Genomic DNA, 20823 nt, shown 5'->3' on the forward strand with positions numbered 1-20823 from the left:
GTCCTGTGTAGCGGGACAGGAGTTTCTCGGAGAGCCCTACACGGCGACATGGTGACCAAAGGAGCACCCAATCACCTGCGGCAAACTTCATATTACGATGCCGGTGGTCATAGCGGGCTTTCTGCATCTCCTGCGACGTGGCGAGACGAGATCGGGCGACTTGACGAGCCATGTGAGCCCGGTCAATAGCGTCGTGAGCGTACATGGTAACAGATGGCGCGGAAGGTAAGACGGTTTCAAACGGCAATATGGGGTGGCGACCATACAAAAGATAAAAAGGTGAAAATCCCGTGGTGTTATGTCTAGAGGAATTATATGCAAAAGTCACATAGGCCAAGGTGGCGTCCCAGTCGCGATGATCTTGAGAGACGTACATGGAAAGCATCTCTGTGAGTGTGCGGTTAAGACGTTCAGTAAGTCCATTAGTCTGTGGATGGTAGGCGGTAGACAGCTTGTGCTCTGTGGCACAAGATCTAAGTAGGTCGTCGACAACTCTCGACAAGAAAGAGCGGCCGCGGTCCGTCAGCAGCTGTCGGGGTGCACCGTGGAGGAGGATGACGTCGTGAAGAAGAAAATCCGCGACGTCAGTGGCGCAACTAGTTGGCATGGCCTTCGTGATGACGTAACGTGTCGCATAATCTGTAGCGACCGCGATCCACTTATTTCCCAAAGTCGTCGGAAAAGGGCCAAGCAGGTCAAGGCCGACGCGATGGAATGGTTCCGAGGGAACTTCAATTGGTTGTAGAAATCCAGCAGGCGGCAAAGAAGGCCTTTTCCGGCGTTGGCATAGGTCGCAAGTAGCAACATAACGACGCACGGAGCGGTATAGCCCAGGCCAGAAGAACCGACGTCGCACGCGGTCGTATGTGCGCGAAACTCCGAGATGTCCCGCCGTCGGTGCGTCGTGAAGTTGTTCAAGTATGACGGGCCGTAGATGGCGAGGAACGACAAGCAGGAGCTCAGGGCCTTCAATGCTGACGTTGCGGCGGTAGAGGATGCCGTTATGCAACACGAACATACGGAATGCGGCGTCGGTGCTGCCAGACTGGATGGCATCGATGATGGTGCGCAATGACTCATCCCGACGTTGTTCAGTGCGCATGTCGCTCACGTCAGTAAAAGCCATTACGCAGCTGTCCGGATCATGCGCAGCGGGGTCAGGAGGATCCACCGGATGACGAGAAAGACAGTCTGCATCCTTGTGCAAACGTCCAGACTTGTAGGTGACTGTGAACGAAAATTCCTGGAGCCGCAAAGCCCAGCGACCAAGACGTCCGGTCGGGTCCTTCAGAGAAGTGAGCCAGCAGAGAGCGTGGTGGTCCGTAACGACGGAGAACATGCGGCCAAATAGCTATGGCCGGAACTTAGCGACAGCCCAGACTAAAGCCAAGCACTCTCTTTCGGTGATGGAATAATTTCTCTCGGGGGAAGAGAGCAGGCGACTGGCGTAATCTATCACGCACTGTTGACTGTGCTGCCGTTGAGCAAGAACTGCTCCGATACCGTGCCCGCTGGCGTCGGTGCGAACTTCTGTTGGAGCAGATGGATCAAAGTGGGCAAGTACGGGAGTAGTCAAGAAGCCAATGAGAGCGGTGAACGCTTGAGCCTGCTCAGGGCCCCATGAGAATGTGGTGTCTTTCTTCAGCAGATCTGTTAGTGGCCTAGCAATGTCAGCGAAGTTCTTCACAAAACGACGAAAGTAAGAGCATAGGCCGATGAAGCTCCGCACGTCAGAAGTAGAGCGGGGCACAGGAAAGCTGCGAACAGCGCGGATCTTTTCAGGATCTGGTTGGACGCCGTCAGCGTTTACAAGATGACCCAGCACGGTAATCTCCCGGCGGCCAAACTGGCAGTTCTTGGAATTCAGTTGAAGTCCGGCTGTTCTGAAGACTGCGAGAATTGCAGCGAGACGCGTCAGGTGGCTGTCGAAGGTGGAAGAAAAGACAATCACATCGTCAAGGTAACAACGACAAGTAGACCACTTGTAACCTCGCAACAGAGAGTCCATCATCCGTTCGAATGTCGCAGGAGCATTGCATAGGCCAAAGGGCATGACCTTGAACTGGTATAAGCCATCAGGTGTTACGAAGGCAGTCTTCTCGTGGTCCATTGCATCGACAGAAATCTGCCAGTAGCCGGACCGAAGATCAATAGACGAGAAGTATGTAGCTCCGTGCAGACAGTCCAACGCGTCATCGATGCGTGGTAGCGGGTATACGTCTTTGCGGGTGATCTTGTTTAAGTGGCGATAGTCAACGCAGAAGCGCCAGCTACCATCTTTTTTCTTTACAAGGACGACAGGGGAGGCCCAAGGACTGTCTGATGGTTCGATGACACCTTTGCTAAGCATTTTCTCGACTTCCGTTTGGATCACTCCGCGCTCAGTGTGGGAGACACGATAGGGGCGCCGACGAATAGGACTTGCGTCACCGGTGTTTATACGGTGCTGAACGGCGGACGTTTGCCCTAGAGGTCTGTCGTCAAGATCAAAAATGTCACTGTACGACGCGAGGAGGCGACGGATGTCATTGGCCTGTGCAGGGTTGAGGTCCGGGGCAATCATCTTCGAGAAATCAGCCGGCAAAGAAGATGAGCTGTGAGTCGCAGTAGGCGCAAATAAACCAGTCTCGGCCCTGAGAGTTGCAATTTCAAATTCGTCAGCATCAGATATGTTGGCCAAGAACATGCCACGAGGAAGTACTTGAGGGCACAAGCTGAAATTTGGAAGTGGTAGCGAGGTACGGTTGTCGGTGACAGTGACGAGTGTATGCGGAACGGCAACGTTCCGGCTCAAAAGAATGTCAACGAGGGGATAGAGGACATATTCACCGTCGGGAACCTGCGGCTCTGCTGTCAGAACGACGTAGGTGGCTGCCTGAGGTGAGAGACGCACGTCTTGAAGAGAGCACAGTCGCGGCGGGGTAGTGTTGGAAGCAGCGACGAGCTGAGGCAGTTCTAGCTGAAGGACGCCGGTAGCGCAATCGATGAGAGCAGAGTGATTTGACAAAAAGTCCTGTCCAAGGATAACGTCGTAAGGGCAGCGGTCAATCACGGCGAAGATGTCTGAAGTAGGTTGGTCGACTATACTTAAGCGGGCAGTACACATACCAAGAACGATTGGCGTGCCGCCATCGGCCACACGGAGCACTTGTGTAGCTGCTGGTGTGAGGACTTTCTTTAAACGTGTGCGTAGCCGTGAACTCATTACAGAAAGGTTCGCTCCCGTGTCGACAAGTGCTTGAACAGGTACGCCGTCTACTTTAACGTCGATGACACTTCGTCTGGTGGGTACAGAGAGAGGATTTGCTGCCATAGTCGTCAATGCAGTGCCACCTCCGGGGGCTGCGTTTCTTAGTTTTCCGAAATGGTGCGGCCCAAAGCCACGGGGGACGATAGGCGTCGTGGCTGTGGCGAACGGGACGATGGGCGACGTGTTTGCGGCGAACGAGATTGGTGTCCACGTGGCGAAGGCGAGCGGCTGTACCAAGTGTTCCTAGCGGCATTGTCAGCGGCGTTGGACTCGGGAGCGGGTGAAAAATGGTGGGCATTACTGTCAAAACGGGTCATATTGGTCGTTGCACGAGGGGCCGAGGACCATGTGCTGCGGCAGTAGCTGGCAATATGTCCAGCGCGGTGGCAGGTGAAACATATTGGGCTGTCATCTGCAGTTCGCCACTCAGCCGGGTTGCGAGAACGTGGAGAGAACCGTCGGTTTGAGGAGGACGTGGCAGAAAGGCGTTCGCTGACTCTGGGCGAGGCGACAGAACACACAGAATGCACTCCGATATTTTCCAGCTCCTGACGAACGATGGCTTGAACGAGAGGAACGGTAACAGGGGTGGCATCGGTGCTGCGCGAATAGAATGCTGAGGGCGCCATCGCTTCCAGTTCACGACGAACAATTCGTGTCAGGTCTTCCGGCGGCGAAGGATGTTGCGGTATTGACTGCTCTTCACACGTCCACGTGGCAGCGGTGTTTGGAAGTCTGGCGAACGGTTGCAAAATGCGGCGGCTTTTTGCTTGCTTGAACTGACGACACTCTTTGATGATCGCATCCACGGCCGAGCAGCCCTTGCACATCAGGAGGTTGAATGCATCGTCGGCGATCCCCTTCAGCACATGCCCGACCTTTTCACTTTCCGTCATGTCACTCTCGGCCTTTCGGCAGAGAGCGAGCACGTCCTGAATATAGGAGAGGTACGATTCCGTGGAGGATTGAGCACGGCAAGCCAGTTCATTTTTGGCGGCGATCTTACGGCCGGCGGGTTTGCCAAATACCTCTCGCAACTTTTCTTTGCATTGGTCCCAGCTAGTGAGTTCTTCTTCGTTGTTTTCGTACCACACCTTCGCAGTGCCCCTCAAGTAAAATAACACGTTGGCCAGCTGAAGTGTGGGATCCCATCTGTTCGGTACACTCACGCGTTCAAACATGGCCGACCAGTCTTCAACGTCGACGCCATCGGTCCCACAGAACGTACCGGGATCCTTAGGTGGTACAAAAACAAGTTCTGGTGATGGCGACGTTGATGCAGGAGGCTCAACGTTAGCCATGGTTGGGAGGGCGATGCGACGTCCGCTGCGGAGCTCCGTTGCCTGCTGAAGTACCCAGCACGTCCACCAATATGATACGGGGTTGTATGAGTATATAAAATATGTATTTACACAAAGGAATCAGTAAAAGAGTCAAGATGGCTGACCGCCACACTCGCGCGCCAGTCAGGCTCTTCAGCCCTTCGTCTTCCTTCACTTCCTCTCCGTACCAATATCTTGGTTTTGGGATGTATACCCCAACAACTCTTATTATTATCCCTTTCCTCGCGTGTCAATGTGTATATTCGCGGTTACTGCGTTGACTGAGACTGTGTATCACCTGTGTACTTACCCGCATATCATGAACTCTGGCATGCGGGTATGTGCCACACGTGACTAAGAGAGAGGGTTCCATGACGTACGCGTTAGGTATTTTGCGTTATCCATGTCACGACGAGGGAATCATGTTATTCATGCACTGATCCTCTGCTATGCGAGTTTTCGTATATTACAACCTATGGACACTACCAGGAGTGCGCCCAGACGTAGGCGGCTAGATAGATAGATAGATAGATAGATAGATAGATAGATAGATAGATAGATAGATAGATAGATAGATAGATAGATAGATAGATAGATAGATAGATAGATAGATAGATAGATAGAAACGGTCAAAGTGCCTGATGTTCGCTAGGAAATGCCTTGCATTTAAAAGCTAATTTCACAGTAGTTTTCATGTCGCTGTCTTTGGTTGGGAGCGAGAAATTAGTGTTGTCCGCGATCAAAAATTCGAGACCGCTGCGAGTAAATAAATATTAAAAACTTCAATTCAACTGGGAATCCAACCCACGCCTACTTCGTGGTAAGGAGCTGTTCTACCAAAGAGCTACGCCATTGCTTGGAGCTGCTGCTGAAAAAAATAAAAAAAAGATACCCTATTCGAATGTGATGTAATGGGACGAGTCTCCATAATTTGTTTATACGTGGGGTTTAATGTCCCAAAAGCACAACATGATTGTGAGGGACGCCTTATTTCCCGGACTCCGGAAATTTCGACCATCTGGTGTTCTTCATCGTGCATTGATATCGCACAATACGCGGACCTTTAGCATTTCGCCTCCATTCGAACCCGCGACCACCGGGACAGCAGTCGAACACCGTAACCGATACACCACTGCGGCGGACGCGTGGAGTCTCCTTGGCGCATGCAATGTTGCATGGCAGAAGCACCCAGACATATTTAATCATCGTCATCAGCATCAAGAAACTGATCAGCTGCGTAGGTTAGCGTGTACCCTTAGAGTTAATTTACTAACTGTAGAGGAAAAGCCTCCCATAGGATTTTAATACTGAAACCCGAAACCACATGGGCACCGCCATCGCCACCAGGACGGAAAGATACTAACGTTGCCAGGTCCTGACAAGCTCACTAGACTTGACGGTAGTATTAAGTTTTAATCTGTGAACGTAAGCCAGATACCCGTGCGCGCTGTTTTTTTTTTTTTTTTGGTGCGTGAAGCCTTCTGCAAGTATTCTCCGTGCAGCTGGTCCGAATGGTAACAGTTAAAATTTCCTCCTGTTTGCGCATGGTTTTTACTAGTCTAGCACTACGAATAATGTATAGTGAATAGAGCTTCCCCGTTCGGGTCTCTCGATGGATGCGCAGCTCGAAGAAAAAAATGTCAGGCCTGCGCGGAAAGCGCACCACAGTCACAGCGAAAGCTGGAAGAGCGGCATTTCTAGAGCCCGTCATAAACTCTTTCAAGGCTACTTATACAAGCACACTAGCAACGTACCCACTACGGCACAAATCATAATTTTTGTGAAGTTGGGAAGCACCCACCACGACATTGTTGGTCATTCTGCGGAGAAGCGAGGTACCGTCTGTAAGAGATTATGCGCACTATCTTGATGCGATGGCTGGTGATAATTAGGAGTTATGGCTTAGCCCTCTGTAATGAGTTGGAAGCTTTAAATGGCCCACTAGTTACGTTATTCGCATTGTGTGACGCCCGGTTGTTCTTTAACTCTCCCACCACGCTTTATAACATATGTTAACGTGAGAAAGAGAGAGAAGGAATTCGCTTTACTGAGACCTTGAATAAATGGATGAGAGCCTTGTGGGCTTCCTTGGCAACCAATAGAAGTTCACTTGCGAGGAACCCACTACGCTATAAATAATAATTTTTGTGAAAGAGGGAAGCAGCCACTATGCAAGTTTTCATCATTCTGCGGAAAACCGTGTAACCTGCTGAACACCTGCAAGGCATTGTGTGCACTTTGTTGATGCTGTGGCTGATGGCGCTGAAGAATTATGGCAGAGCACTTTGAAATGCGTTGGAAGCATTCAAGAACCCACTCGTTGTGCAATTACGCATTGTGCGACGCCTGGTCACAGAATTCGCGTTGTGACGTCTAGTTGTCATTTTACTCTTCTACTACACTGCCATACATATGTCAATGCGGTTCCTTCCCGGCATGAATCCTGTATAGGGTCTTTTTCCAATGCGGCTTCAAGCACCGGCATGGCTCTGAGGTAGAATGCTGGGCTCCCACGCAGAGGGCACAGGTTCGAACCTCGTTCCATCCCGAATATTTTTTTCTTATTTAGTTTCTTTCAAATTTCGCGCGATAGTGGTTACGGACACCGGCGGCGGCGGACAACTACGGCGCCAACAACGGCCCTTGTTGTGATCTGATAAGAGCTTTCGCTGTAAAAGCGTAAGCCGTCGTCACGCGGTGCTTCAACTCAAATTCATGAGACACCTGTATCCACATCATTGTCAGCTCAAGGCTGCCGTACTTCGGCGCAGAGAGCCGTAAAAAAGAAAAATGTCAACTGCAGCATGGAGTTGCGAATGTGAGTTAGACGTCACCCTAAAACAAAAGTGACGTCGTTAAAAAGACTAAAAAAATTCGTCAGATCCCACGTACCGTGGGAATCGATGTTATGCGAAGCATGCGCAAGAAAGTGAATGTGTCGCAATTTTTCACATTGAGCGAAATGTTACGGAACGATGCTAGGGAAATGTGCAAATGATATACGCATACACATATTTTGACGAGTCGAACATATGTTACAAAACCAGTTGCTTACAGTTGCTTAACGATGCCAACAGCAATATAGGTGTTACCAACACCAGACGCAGTATTCTGATATGTAGTGTTCATATTCTTCAATACTGGATAGCGCGAATTCGAATAGGACCGTGGACACAGGTGCACAGGGCAGGCGCTACTCGCAGGTACGCTTATTCAGAAAAGTTTCCCTAGACATATACACAGCCGAGTGGCATGAGCAGGCACACTGCTAGTATGTTACAGTCACAGTTGCAGTTGTTACAGTTGCGTTACAGTTGTTATGCTTGTACTTATCCGTTATGGCGGAGAACGCACGCACGCTTCACGAACTCGTGTGCATGTGTGGAAGGGGTTATTGACAGTTCTTGAATAAGGTCATCATCACCGTGATCAGAGAGCACCAGCAGCTAGACAGGACTCTTCATCAAATCCGTTCGTGATTGCAGCTACGAATGGTCTAAGTGTAGTGAAATACGAGGTATAGTAGAGCTGGGGGAACCGCAGATAGCTCTTGCGAAGAAATGATCTATGATGCCTCCTGTCCTCGACGTGGAACCGATGTCTTGTGATGCCCTGTCCACATCCAAGCCTTCTTTCATGTCGTCTATGAACAAGGCGTTGTTGGGTTTTGATAAATCAATGCTGAAGTCAGCGGTGATCACGAGGGACATGGTCATCTTGCCATAGTTATTGTAAGGAGCATTGACCCCGGTTTTTGCGTAATACACGTGGTCGACGTTGCGGATTACGTGGACGAGTGGATGGTAGCCCAGCGTCTTTCAGTGGTGCTCTGTCTTCAGTTCCCTAACTTTCCTTGCGCCCGCCGCTGTGGTGTAGTGGTTACGGTGCTCGGCTGCGGACGCAAAGGTCGCGGGTTCCATCCCCGCCGTGGCGGTCGCATTTCGATGGAGGCGAAATGCAAGAGGCACGTGTACTGTGCCATGTCAGTGCTCATTAAGGAATACCGGATGGTCAAAATTTCCGGAGCCCTTCACTACGGCGTCTCTCATAATCATATCGTGGTTTTGGGACGTAGAACCCCAACAGTTACTATTATTACCACTTTCTTTCCGTGTCAATGTGTATGTTCGCGGTTACTGCATTGATTGAGACTGTTATTACCTGTGGCACATACCCGCATAACATGAACTCTGGTATGAAGGTATGTGTCACACGTGACTGAGGGAAAAGGTTTCATGAAGTAAGTGACAGGTATTTTGCGTTATTCATGTCATGATCAGAAAATCGTGTTCCTCATACACTCATCCTATGCTGTGCAAATTTTGGTATATTACAACCTATGGAGACCACCAGGAGATCGCCCAGACGTAGGCGGCTAGATAGATAGATAGATAGATAGATAGATAGATAGATAGATAGATAGATAGATAGATAGATAGATAGATAGATAGATAGATAGATAGATAGATAGATAGATAGATAGATAGATAGATAGATAGATAGATAGATAGATAGATAGATAGAAACACCGAAAGTGCCCGAGGTTCGCTAAGAAATGCTTCGCATTTAAAACAAAACTTTGGTTGTGCCTAGTTGGTACATGACGATCAGCGCTCGTCTCATCTCTTTGTGGTCCGTCAATACCTTGTGGCGTTTCGGGCTGCGGCTAGCCCAGAAACCCATCAGAGACGAGACCGAGACATACCAGCAACCTTATTTAGTCCGCCGAGCCTCGGTTGCAATTGGCCGCTGCCAGCGACCGCTGAGCGCATGCTGTGAGCGCGCGCCGTCGTCATTGTTCTCTTCTACGAGCGCTCCCACACTGCTCCCTCCCTCCGGAGAAACAGTGTAGGAGGAGGTGGCAGCCATCACCCTTCGGCCACGGCGAACCACACGTGGCATCGCCGTCGTCCCGGAAATTGACCAGCACAAACCAGCGCCCACTTTGTAAGCTTGCGCGTCTCCTTTCTCGTCAATCTCCTCGGCAATCTACTCGATGTTTCCTCCGTCCCACTCGCCTTCGCAGTCCTTCGACAGAGTCTCTCGTCTTCATCGTCTTCGGCAGCGTCCCTCGTCGGCGGCGGTAGCGTGCTGGTCGCGCCACTTGGTGTCGCGTGTTGCCGATGTATGAGCCGACGTGCCCAACGGGTATGATTACGCGCCTCACCTCGTCGGGCTCATACTTCCGGAGAGGTAATGGCGCGGGACGGCCAAGGCGAGCCGATGTAGTACGAGCGGGTCGAAGGTCCCGTACAGGTCCAGCGCCAGGAGAACCCTCCACAGAGTCCACAGTTCCTCGTAGGCGACATCACTCGGTAGTGGGCCGTTTTCTCTTAAAAAGCGTCCTCCAACTATTTATGGCTAACATTGTAAATGAAAACGTATCCGTATGTATACGCCACTGACAAGTCCGTGCATTATTAAGCGATGCACATCGCCCAGAAAAGATGTACGAGCTGTGCGACAAAGACGTAGTAATCTTGGTTGTAGCGTACGTTTTTTTTTCTTTTTATCATTTATTTACTTATTGATTTATTCATTTTAATTAGAATCAACGTTCAATGCTTAAAATAATTTAAAACATTTTCAGAAGATGATTTCTTGGCCAATACCCCTCAGTGGGTATGAACCATGCGGTAGAGGATACTACTGCTACTACCACTGCTTTTTCGTTCGTATCTTCTTGACACAATGTACTTCGAACTCTGTAATGCTCGTAATTATTTTTTACAGAGAAAGCTGTTATGAAATAGCAACAAAGGCCGTATTTAGCGCCGTAGGTGTTCGCCAACACCGCTGCCGCCGCCGGTGTCTGTAGCCAATATCGCGTGGTATATAAGAAAACTAAATAAGAAAAAATATGCAGGATAGAACCAGGTTCGAACCTGGGCCGTCGCGAAGGAGACCAGTATTCTACCTCAGAGCCATACCGGTGCATGAAACTGCTTTGCAAATAGACATTATAAAGGCTTCATATCGGGAAGTAACCACACTAACATATGTAATGTAGTGTGGTAGAAGAGTAAAATAACAACAAGGCGTCACACAATGTGACTTGCGCAACAAGTGGGTTGTTGAATGTTTCCAACCCATTACAAAGGGCTCTGCCATAATTCTTCATTGTCATCAGCCAGAGCATCAAGAAAGCACACATAATGCCTTATAGATGCTTAACGGGTACCACGGTTCTTCGCAGAATGACGAAAAATGGCATAGTGGCTCCTTCGCTACTTCACAAAAAATATGATAATAATAGCTTAGTGGGTTCTTCGCAACTGCCCTTCTATTGGTTGCCAAGAAAGCCCATGAGGCTCCCTTGATCCATTTCCTGAGGATCTGTGTGAAGTTAATTCTCTCTATCTCTCTTTCTCACGTTGACGTATCTTATAAAGCGTGGTGGGAGAGTTAAATAACGACCGGGAGTCATACAATGTCAATCACGTGACTAGTGGGTCATTTAAAGCTTCCAACCCATTAAAAAGGGCTCAGCCATAATTCTTTATCGTCATCAACCGTCGCACCAACAAAGTGCACATAATGCCTTACAGATGGTAGCTCGCTTCTCCGCAGAATGACGAATAATGTGGTGGGTGCTTCCCAACTTCACAAAAATATGATTTGTGGCGTAGTGGTTATGTTTCAAGTGTACTTGTATTAGTACCCACCGGAGAGTTCATAACGGGCTCTAGAAATGCCGCTCGTCTAGCTTTCGCTGTGACTGTGCTGCGCTTTTCGCGCAGGCCTGACGTTTATTATTTATTTATTTATTTATTTATTTATTTATTTATTTATTTATTTATTTATTTAGTCGACACTACGGTGCTACGGTGAAGAAGGGTGGTCAATAGAAATACAAAGAAGCACCAATGTGAAAACAATAATAAACTCTGATAAACATTATTTGGCAGCCTCATGATTATTTTTGTTTTTGTAAACCATACCGACTGACTAATTATTCATGGCAAGTAGGAAAACTAAAATTGATCACTGCGAGAAAAATGTGGAGTTAGGGCATCTTCTTGGTAATGTCGGGTGAGCAAAAGTAGGATAACACGTAACACACTAAATTATGCGACGGTGTTTCGATGACAAGGAATTGACCTTGATGTTTCAAAAGAGCGTTATAGCTGATGAAGAATCACGTTATCGCAGTTTTTCGGCACGGACATCCAACAATATGGCATAAGCCACTGCTTCCACTAGTAAAGCTTATCTGCTGAGTTATTCAGTGCAAGACATTAGACCATAATCATTGGTCACCCGCACCTGCTTATGCCGGCGCTAAAAGAATTCGTTTTCTGCAAGACAATTTGCCTTGGCGTGAGACGAATTGTGTATGGACGGGGATGCAGATTGAGATGACGTATAAGGAATGTTTTTTTTATTCCCATTGGTATGTATGTTAGAATAAAAGCTCGAACAATTTTAATTGGACTTCATAGCGTATTTCCCTCTAATGTATATTTACTACCGCCTGAATATGAAAGTAAAAACATTTTGTTAATTGCCACAGCCACTCGCCAGTGATAGCACCAATTCTCTACTTTTGGCAGATCGTTCTGGAGGGTCCTTTTATTTATCGCTCACATCAATTGGACAATAGATTACGTAGTAACTTGAACACAGTCATGATTTGGGAAAAAAATATTACTTTGTAGGCCCATAATGTAAATTAGGAATATGTATAGCCCAAAACAGTGCTTTTTGGCCTACCAATTAAACCAGGTGATCACGTTGAATAAGTGTGGAAACAGACTGGCATCGGTACTTGGAGTCTAAAAATTATATATGCAAGGGAACACGCAGTGAGATGCTCACCAACCATCCGCCTTGAGCGTGTCGTCTTCGTCTTACTTCTTGGCGGATTCTTGTGGCGTTTGGTGGCACGCTACAGAAGTATTATTTGTGTCATCATTGCCGTCGGTTACTGCGCAATTTTTAATGTATTCTAAGACAAGATTTATATTAAGTCGCAAGAGGTTTTTACCAACCGCCACTTTGAGACTTTGTCCAATGCCTTTCAAATTCGATGAAGAGGTCGCCAGCGCGTATGCTTCAGAACGTTCACGTTATTCGAGAAGATGCTGCTTCTACTTCCGCGAATTCATCAGCCAGTGTCGAGACAACATATTTTGTATCAATTGCTGTAATATAGTCGCAGGGTCCCTTCCTCACCTAGGGCACGCGCACGCTCAGACACAAGCACATACACACCGTGCACGACCATCACATTTTGTTTCGCATCTGCAAACACAACGCAACTCTATGGTCAATTTTTAATGAAGCTCTTTAAAGAGTTCATATGAAACTGTGCCAAATAAACTGAAGTAATATTGAAAGACGAGCTAGTTGGTATGAGTGCATCGTAACTTATTTTTAGCGCACACTGACACACGGACACAAAAGAAGGGTACACCACCAGCACTGTTGGTGTACCCTTCTTTTCTGTGTCCGTGTGTCAGTGTGCGCTAAAAATGAGTTACTGTGCCAAATAGTCCGCCGTTTAGCGGAGGGTCAAATAGCTGCAAAGTATTTAACTACGATAGAAATTATACGGACACTCTAGACACATTGGGGCCGTAATGTTCCGCATAATGTCCATATTGATAACATTGGCCCTCGCGTCGTCTGATGTATGTGGGAGCGAAAGTTGGCGATTGCTTGCAACCGGAGCCGTTCAAGCAGAGATGAAACACGCCAGCCGTGTCTCTTGCGTGAAAGGCACATGAAGATAGGAGTCGGATGATCAAGGTATGTATGGGTGTCGGACAGGAAATTAGCACCTTTACCCACCGGGCGCATTTGAACGTGGTCTGTCTCACCATAAGTGTTGTATGAGCCGAAAAGCTAAGCATTGAGAGGTGTAACAATGCATTAAACCAAAAAACTGGGAAACATGGTAGTTTGCTTGTGATATACCTTAGATACACAATCACCTTTTTATAAAATTGCCAAATATCGAAGGGGGTGCGCGCATATGGCAACACATGGTACATCTCCATCAATGTGTGCGAACGCTGGCTCTCGCACAGCACCGTTAAAAGTGAACAAACTCAAGGCAACCTTCATTTAAATATTTAAGGGAAAACTGTTCAATTTTTTTGAATGCACGTAAATATTGCTACAGTTTTTACGTAACACAAAATAGAATGGATATCTTTTGCGTAAAATATACTTCATTGCATCTATGTTCCTTCTGTCAGCATCAGAAGGGCCTCCGCAACGAGAGGATGGGAGGGCTGCGCTACTAAGAAATCCACTTCTTCGGGGAAGAGGAGCTCCGCCTATTACTCATCTTCGTTTTCATCGTACGTATACCGCTGGTTTCTTGATTTACAATGTAAATTTCAAGATTACCCGTATATACATGCCTAATACCAAATTGTAGGCATGATAAGTAGTGCACACGAAATTGGATGGAAGGCCATGTAATCCAATGGGGTCAAAATTAACTCAGTTGCTTTTTTAATCACGCAGAACTGAAACGCCGCATGTCATAGAGTTTTACAAGGCTTCGCTAAAGTATGCAGTAAAATTCGCGAATCCTCACCTTGCGAAAGTCCATAGAAATAGAGGATGCTATCTATGCAGTTCAACACATAGTTACTGACAATATGTTCTCAATTCGAAATAAATTAAAGTTGAATAAAAATCAGCCTTTCCGTCGGTGGAATCCGAACCCACACCTTTAAATTATGTGCACGATTCTTTATCAAGTGAGATACGACGAAAGGCACTTCTACGTCCACTTCGTTGGGTAGCACGTGTAATTCATGGGAGCATTAGCCAGTGCCACTCGTAGCGGAGGCGGTGTGTTCCACGCTAGCAGTGGACAACCGACAGTAGACCTGGCACTGTAACAATGTTCGAGCACAACGTTGCGAAAGACAGACATAAAACAAGTCTCATATCCCTCTCACGAATATATGTGACTTCATTGAAATTTCGCTCCACTCCCAAGTTTTCTGAGAGTCATTTTGATAGTGAAATTCGATTGTTTCAAATTCAGACTAATAAAGCACAATAAGGTGCACATGTTTCCTGTTGCTCTTAATGACAGCTTTTAACGCTGTCATATTAATTCTGCAAGAGTCGACAATTTCCTGGCTTTGACGTTAATGGAGCATATTTAAAGGGGCCCATAATACGTATATATGTAGGTAAATGTATTTATACCTAAGTAAGTACATATATAACACGTGTTGCATCAACGAAGCTACCATTACGAACACCTTCTTCGCTGTTTCGAAAATACACTCATTGTTTTTATTGCATGGTGGTGGCCAAGTCTCCACTTCAAGCGGTTTGCCTGCAGCTATCTTGTTAATATCGCCTTCAAATACTCTACGTTGTCTATGATGTAGATAAAATTTGACTTGAATTTGCTTTTGATGAGATCAAGTGTCGCACAAAAGCCTTGATAAAGCTAGGTACATAACCTAGCTTCTGTGTTTTTGTGATGGTGTTTGTGAGACATTTATTTATGATGGTGTTTGAGACGTACGTTTTCTTCTTTTTCCATTCGGAGTTTTCATGTATCACTAATCATCTTGCAGCACAACCTGTGGTTGTTCAAGGCCCCAATATTGCTCAGCCTCCTCCACCTAACCCCGGGGGCGGTAAGTATGGGGTATATATCTGGCTGTTAGAGGCCAGCATCCAAACAGAACCTTGCACGTGTCTTGACTAAATTCGGAATACATTTAAAAAATACCAAGTCGTGCACATTGGGTTAGGCATGCTGATTGAAGTAGTGTTATATTGGGGTTTGAGTAGACAAGTCGCCACATCAATCAGCTGAATATCGCATTGTGTTCGGATCCAAAGGCAGTCATTGAGGTATTCGAGAAGGTAGCACTTCTGAAATAGATCGCAAATTACAAATAGACACAGCAGCTTAGACTCGCAGTAATATGACACACGTAACAGAAGTCCAAATTCTTGCTTATATTCCTTATCGATCTATCAAAGAGGGCTGCCAAAGTTACACAGACAGACACACACACTGATATATATGTATATAATGGGGGTCCCAGCTATCTTTAGCCAAGGGTAAAAAATACATAATAAAGGCAGGCGAGTGAAATCTGTTGCGAATTGCTGACAGTCACCTTGCGCACTACAGACTTTTTTTTGTAATTTTGTAATGTGCTAATTAGGGTTATGTAACTAAATTGCTAAATATTTATTTAAGGCAAAATGCGACTTGAAAAATGCTAGAGCATATTCAGAAACCCCCACTGCATTATTTGCAATAAAAAATCCCATGTATACGCTGCAAAGGACGCCCTCGAAATACTCAAAGAACCACGTGACTAGCGCATTCGCGCGCAGCGAACAAGCTGCTCTCAGCCGTAGTTTGAGCAAACGAAATCAGCTGCGGCTGCGACTCGCCGACTCCGTTGTAGCGGTAGGCAGATAAGTTAAAGGTGCTTTCTTGGCCCGCGCTCGCTACAACTTGCACAGTCACGCGCGCCAACTGGCCGACGCGGGCCAAGAAACAGCCGTCAACTTATCGGCCTACCGCTGCAACGGATATGGCGATTCCTGGCCGCGGCTAAATTCGTTCGCTCAAACCGCGGCTGAGCACTTTCCCTTTCTACCAATCCTTTAGAACTATTTACCAAAAGTCTCCCTTCTACTCACAAATGTTACTTTCTTTTTCTAAATTTTCACATATCTAAAGTTTGCAATCATTCGATGTGACAGCGCACTGCTACTGCACCTAATTTTGCGTAAGCATGCTATCGTCGATTTCCGCACGTGCTTTCTAAAGGTCGCCTTTAGATTTATGTGTTTGTCACAGAAAAAAATGCGGTTCATCCTTCCATTAAGGTATCGGTATAACACGAAAGTGAACCGCGTCTTCACAGAAGTAGGGAAATGTTCATTTCACACTGATGTGTGAGATCTTGCCCAATATATATTGATGTTTCGCAGCTACAGCAACATTTGACGTAGATGCACCAACGTTGACGCCTAATATAACTGTTCCAACCCGACTACTAACGCCGATTATCGCCATTAATCGTATCGGCCCTGGAGGTGTCACTTCACACCATCACACCACATTTTCTCCAGTAACTCATAAACGAAACCAAAAGGGCTAGTTCTTTGGGGGGGGGGGGTTCTTGAATGATGCCCACTGCGATCGACACCGCCATTGTGGCCTTTTGCGGAGCTGAGAGCCAAGAAGAAGAAGTCGCCTGACAGAAGTCACGAGTGTCGACGAGGCGGGTAAGCTGAGGTGGGTAAGCGCCGTCCTTGGGACGACGTCCCGAAGTGGATTCAAGAACTTCCACACTGCCGGATACGACGGTGGCTTAGATTCTGTGTACTGTAGTGAGTACACGAGGAATAAAGAGGCCATTTTTCTCATTTCACAGCGCCTGAGGCCTGATGATATATTTGACACCGTGTATGTAAAATTGCAAATGGGTCCACCACTGCCTTAATTTTGTTTGTTTGTGACCTCTCAGGTCCTAGTAAGTAGGCAAACACCCACAGAACAATCATCCGGCCACGGCAAACATAAAAAATTCAAGGCTAAAAGGGTTAAACGTTTGTGGAAACTGAAATAGTTAACATACACCTGTGCACACCATATGCTGATTCCCGCGCAAAGGTGGCAGCAACAAGAACACAACAAGCACTGGTACTCGATATGCACTCATTCAAAGCGTCTTCATTAGAGGGCAGAAAGGCCAAAGTGCGCTTTCCGATAACTGGTTAAGCTATGCCTGTGCTGATGCATACACGACCACAGCGCTTCAGGACCGTGAGATACAGAGTTCGTAGCTCGATGCGGGAACGCGGGATACCGTTCCGCTTCCCGCTGGCGTGTTCCCCTCTGAAAGAAAGCACTCACTGCGCTCACATTCTCCAGTACACGTCATCGCCTTTTTGCACCGCGCATTGCAGCATCTTTAATAGATTGTGCAATCTCACTCGAAGCAGTATGCGACGGAGAAACACCATTGGTGTATGTGGAAGCTGCGCTACTCTGGCGGCGAGGTGTCACACGCTATCAATACGTGAAATGCAAAGCAGGCACTGTGTATTCAGTGAACCGAATGACCGCGTATGGCTCGTTGCACCAACCATAGTTTCCTACGACAACGCACTAAAAGTGTTCGTGCGTTCAAACTACCGAATCGCTCCCCGTCAGCGCTCTTTAGTGTCATGATGAAGTACTTCACTTCACTGATTCCAGAAGGACACACCGGCCCCGCCAACCAAGGTCATTGCGAAAGGGAGGCGCGTTTGTGAAGCGTCGTGCATGGGTGTCGGTAGTGCAGTGGGGAATAACGAACAAAGAGTCGACAACGCAGTGGTGGAGCACCCGGCCTCTATCGGCGCGGAGCGACAGGTCCTTGGCTTGACTCGCAGGTCCCCCAATAAAAAAAACGTCGTCTTCTGGTTTTTCTTTCTCATTGTTCGTGTGGATTTTGCCGACGTCATTTCCGTGATGGAAATGACGTCAGTGAAATCTTGGTTGACACGGGCGTTAGACACTTACACAAGTTCACCTCTTCTTTTTTTTGTGTTGCGATATTTCACATCCAAATCTTTGCCTTCCAGGAAATTTGCTCGGTGCAATCAATCGTCGTTTAAGGCATTTACATATCCGCAGACAGGGTACGTATTGTGCTTTCAGACAAGTCCACAAAACACCATCATTACCACAAACTCTTGCAAATTTGCATAGTTAGTTCGCATGATTGCATGGTAAACATACGAAGTAGTGAGGACTGGCTAAGTTCTCTAGATTCACGTAGTGTTATCTTATGTATTACGCGTCGAGTGTGATAGAGACCGAATTGTCGACACATGCCTAGTTTTTTCCTTGCGCTCGTATCACCACACTTCGATATATGCGCATGAATTAGAGGTTAAGAAGTGATTTGCATTCCTTCTATTGTGCCCATACATGCCTACTTTGGCGTTGGAGCCTATTTGCATATAAGCGCCTATAAATCCCTTTTCTTTTCAAAATGGACACCTATATGAACGCTACTTAACCTCCAGGTTCGTATTCGGCTGCAATTTGAGAGCGTTATTCATGTTACCCGGCAACATTGTTCGGAAATATTGGAGGTCCAATCTATACTCCTGCAGTTCACCCAGCTCCCGGGAAACATCCGCTAGCAGCAGTGAAGTGGGACGCGCCGGTCAGCATACGACGGCGCGCTGAATTGGCGGTAGCGGTTGGCGAATGTGAAACCACGGAGAGCCGCAGGGGAAAGGAGAGTGAACAGGAAGAAAAGAAGGAACAAGTGCTGTGCATGAGGCTTCCGTTTTGTTTGCAATATATTTTTAAAAGCGGACCTGTTGAAGCTTTGAGAAGCCCCGTTATTTGCGAACAAAAATTATTATCATCATAGAACCGGTACGCGCTCTGTTCGTCCTCTTCATATTCCGTTTCGCTCCCAGAACCCGTGCGCCGATTTTTTAGACGTGGGATGCAATCGCTCTAATGAGCGAGAGAACGAGCACAAAGGGAGAGAAAGCGATAGAAAGGGAAAGAGGGAAATGGAGAGAAATAAACGGAAGACAGACAGAAAAGATAGAAAGACAGAGAAATAAATAGACACAAAAAGAGAAGCAAAGAGAATCAGAGCAATAGCAAGAGAGAGAGAGAGAGAAAAAGGAAAGAGGAAGAGAAAAATACAGAGTTAACGAAAGAAAGAGAAAAAAAAGATTAAAAGAGCGTGAAAGAGATAAAAATAGGTGGAGAGATAAAGAAAAAATAGAAATAAGCACATACAAAAAAGACAGCAAAACAGAGGGAAAGAGAACAAGAGGAAGAAAGAAAGAACACACCATCTCTAAAGGGGCCATGAGGCGATGCGAAGCACTGTTTCGACATGTAGAGCCCGCGTTTCAGAGGTGAAGTGGTGAGGGGGAAAGGGGAGAGGGAGAGGGGAAGAGGGGGAAGTGAAGGGGAGGGGAATGTGAAGGGGAGAGGGGAAGTGGAGAGCGGGAGGGGATAGATGAATTGAGAGGGGGAGGGGAAAGGGAGGGAGATGGAGAGGGGGAGGGAAAGTGGAGAGGGTTTGCGCATGCGCAGTAAGGGTGGTCACGCCACACACCACCACCACCACCGGATTGAACTCCGCTATAAGGTGCTTCCCATCTAAAAGCAAAGAGAAACAAGGCAGGCCACCCAGCTACGTACTTCCTTCAGGCTTCACACCACTAGTGCGAAGCTCCCTTAATTTTGCAAGGCGCTCACCTTCAGTGGCTCTACCCGACTCCACCCGGTCAAGCAGGCATCCAGCTCCTTTCTGATCTTTTAGCGGTATGCCTATCTGCTCCTGCTCTGCGCTTCTCAGTCATGCTGAAATGACAGACGCCTAGGAGCGTGTTCATTCGACAGTGGACACTTGACTTGAAAAACGGAGACACCGCGTTCACCGGACACTTGAAAAAACGTAGACACCGTGGTCTGCGAACCATGCGGGATAAACGACAATTGCACGGCCATGCTCAACTATTGGTGCATCTGCGCCATCACAAGCAATATCATTTTTTTTCCTGTCATAGATACAGGTCGCGCACGTCCTCATTATGAAATTATTTCATTCATCTCAAATTTTACATTGCCTCTATTTACGATGTTAGATAACTAAAAGATTATTTTGCCTGTCTATTTCTGGCGTTTAAAACGTCCCTCTTTATGCCTAAAAATACAGCCTGTACTGATAAATCAGCTGAACGTTACGCTCCGATTTAAAGACAAACCATAGACTCCACGACAACACGACAATAGCGCAGCGACAGCGATATTTTCACATTGCTATACCTTCAATATTTATGATGCATTGTCCACACAAAGTCGATGCATTGTTGCTTTACAACAAGCCTGATTACAATGAGCCTCATTGGACAACCGCACAGTGATAGATTCGCATTATTCCGCACATCCTTGTTGCGAGCTAGGTAAGACAGCTGCCACACTTTCTGAGAGTATTAGGTTTCATATCCAAAATATGACCTTACAGACAATTTCATTGAATTGTCGCAATCTTTGAGAGAGGTTGCAGCTGATTTCCACAAACGTACGTTCTCTAAGAAGTGCGGGAATGTTCCAGCTTTAAACTTTTGCTGAACACCATTCTAAATGCAAAGTATTGTAAAGGTTGAATTGGTAGTACACGTAACCAGCTAATTATGTTATTCGCGTTAGTTTTTTCCAGCTCAGAAGATGATTCTAAATAATATGCATGACTCATATCTACCTTTTCGGCA

General features: G+C 47.0%; 1 protein-coding gene across 4 annotated transcripts in view; it reads left to right on the forward strand.

Moving 5' to 3' along the window:
- Positions 1-20823, forward strand: part of LOC119402854 (uncharacterized) — a 46052-nt gene that overhangs the window by 13047 nt on the left and 12182 nt on the right. For 3 of the 4 annotated variants that reach the window (XR_005185970.2, XR_005185969.2, XM_037669904.2), the window contains 3 exons: positions 13776-13880; positions 15129-15191; positions 18154-18210. Coding sequence is in view for 1 of the 4 variants with exons in the window: in XM_037669904.2 (XP_037525832.1) it covers positions 13776-13880; positions 15129-15191; positions 18154-18210 (225 nt within the window). In the remaining 3 variants the exon portion in view is untranslated. The remainder of the gene's footprint in view (positions 1-13775; positions 13881-15128; positions 15192-18153; positions 18211-20823) is intronic. The other variant, XR_005185971.2, reaches the window with a different exon arrangement.

The sequence above is a fragment of the Rhipicephalus sanguineus genome, chromosome 8 (genome assembly GCF_013339695.2).
Source record: "Rhipicephalus sanguineus isolate Rsan-2018 chromosome 8, BIME_Rsan_1.4, whole genome shotgun sequence".
In the NCBI taxonomy this organism is placed as follows: domain Eukaryota; kingdom Metazoa; phylum Arthropoda; class Arachnida; order Ixodida; family Ixodidae; genus Rhipicephalus; species Rhipicephalus sanguineus.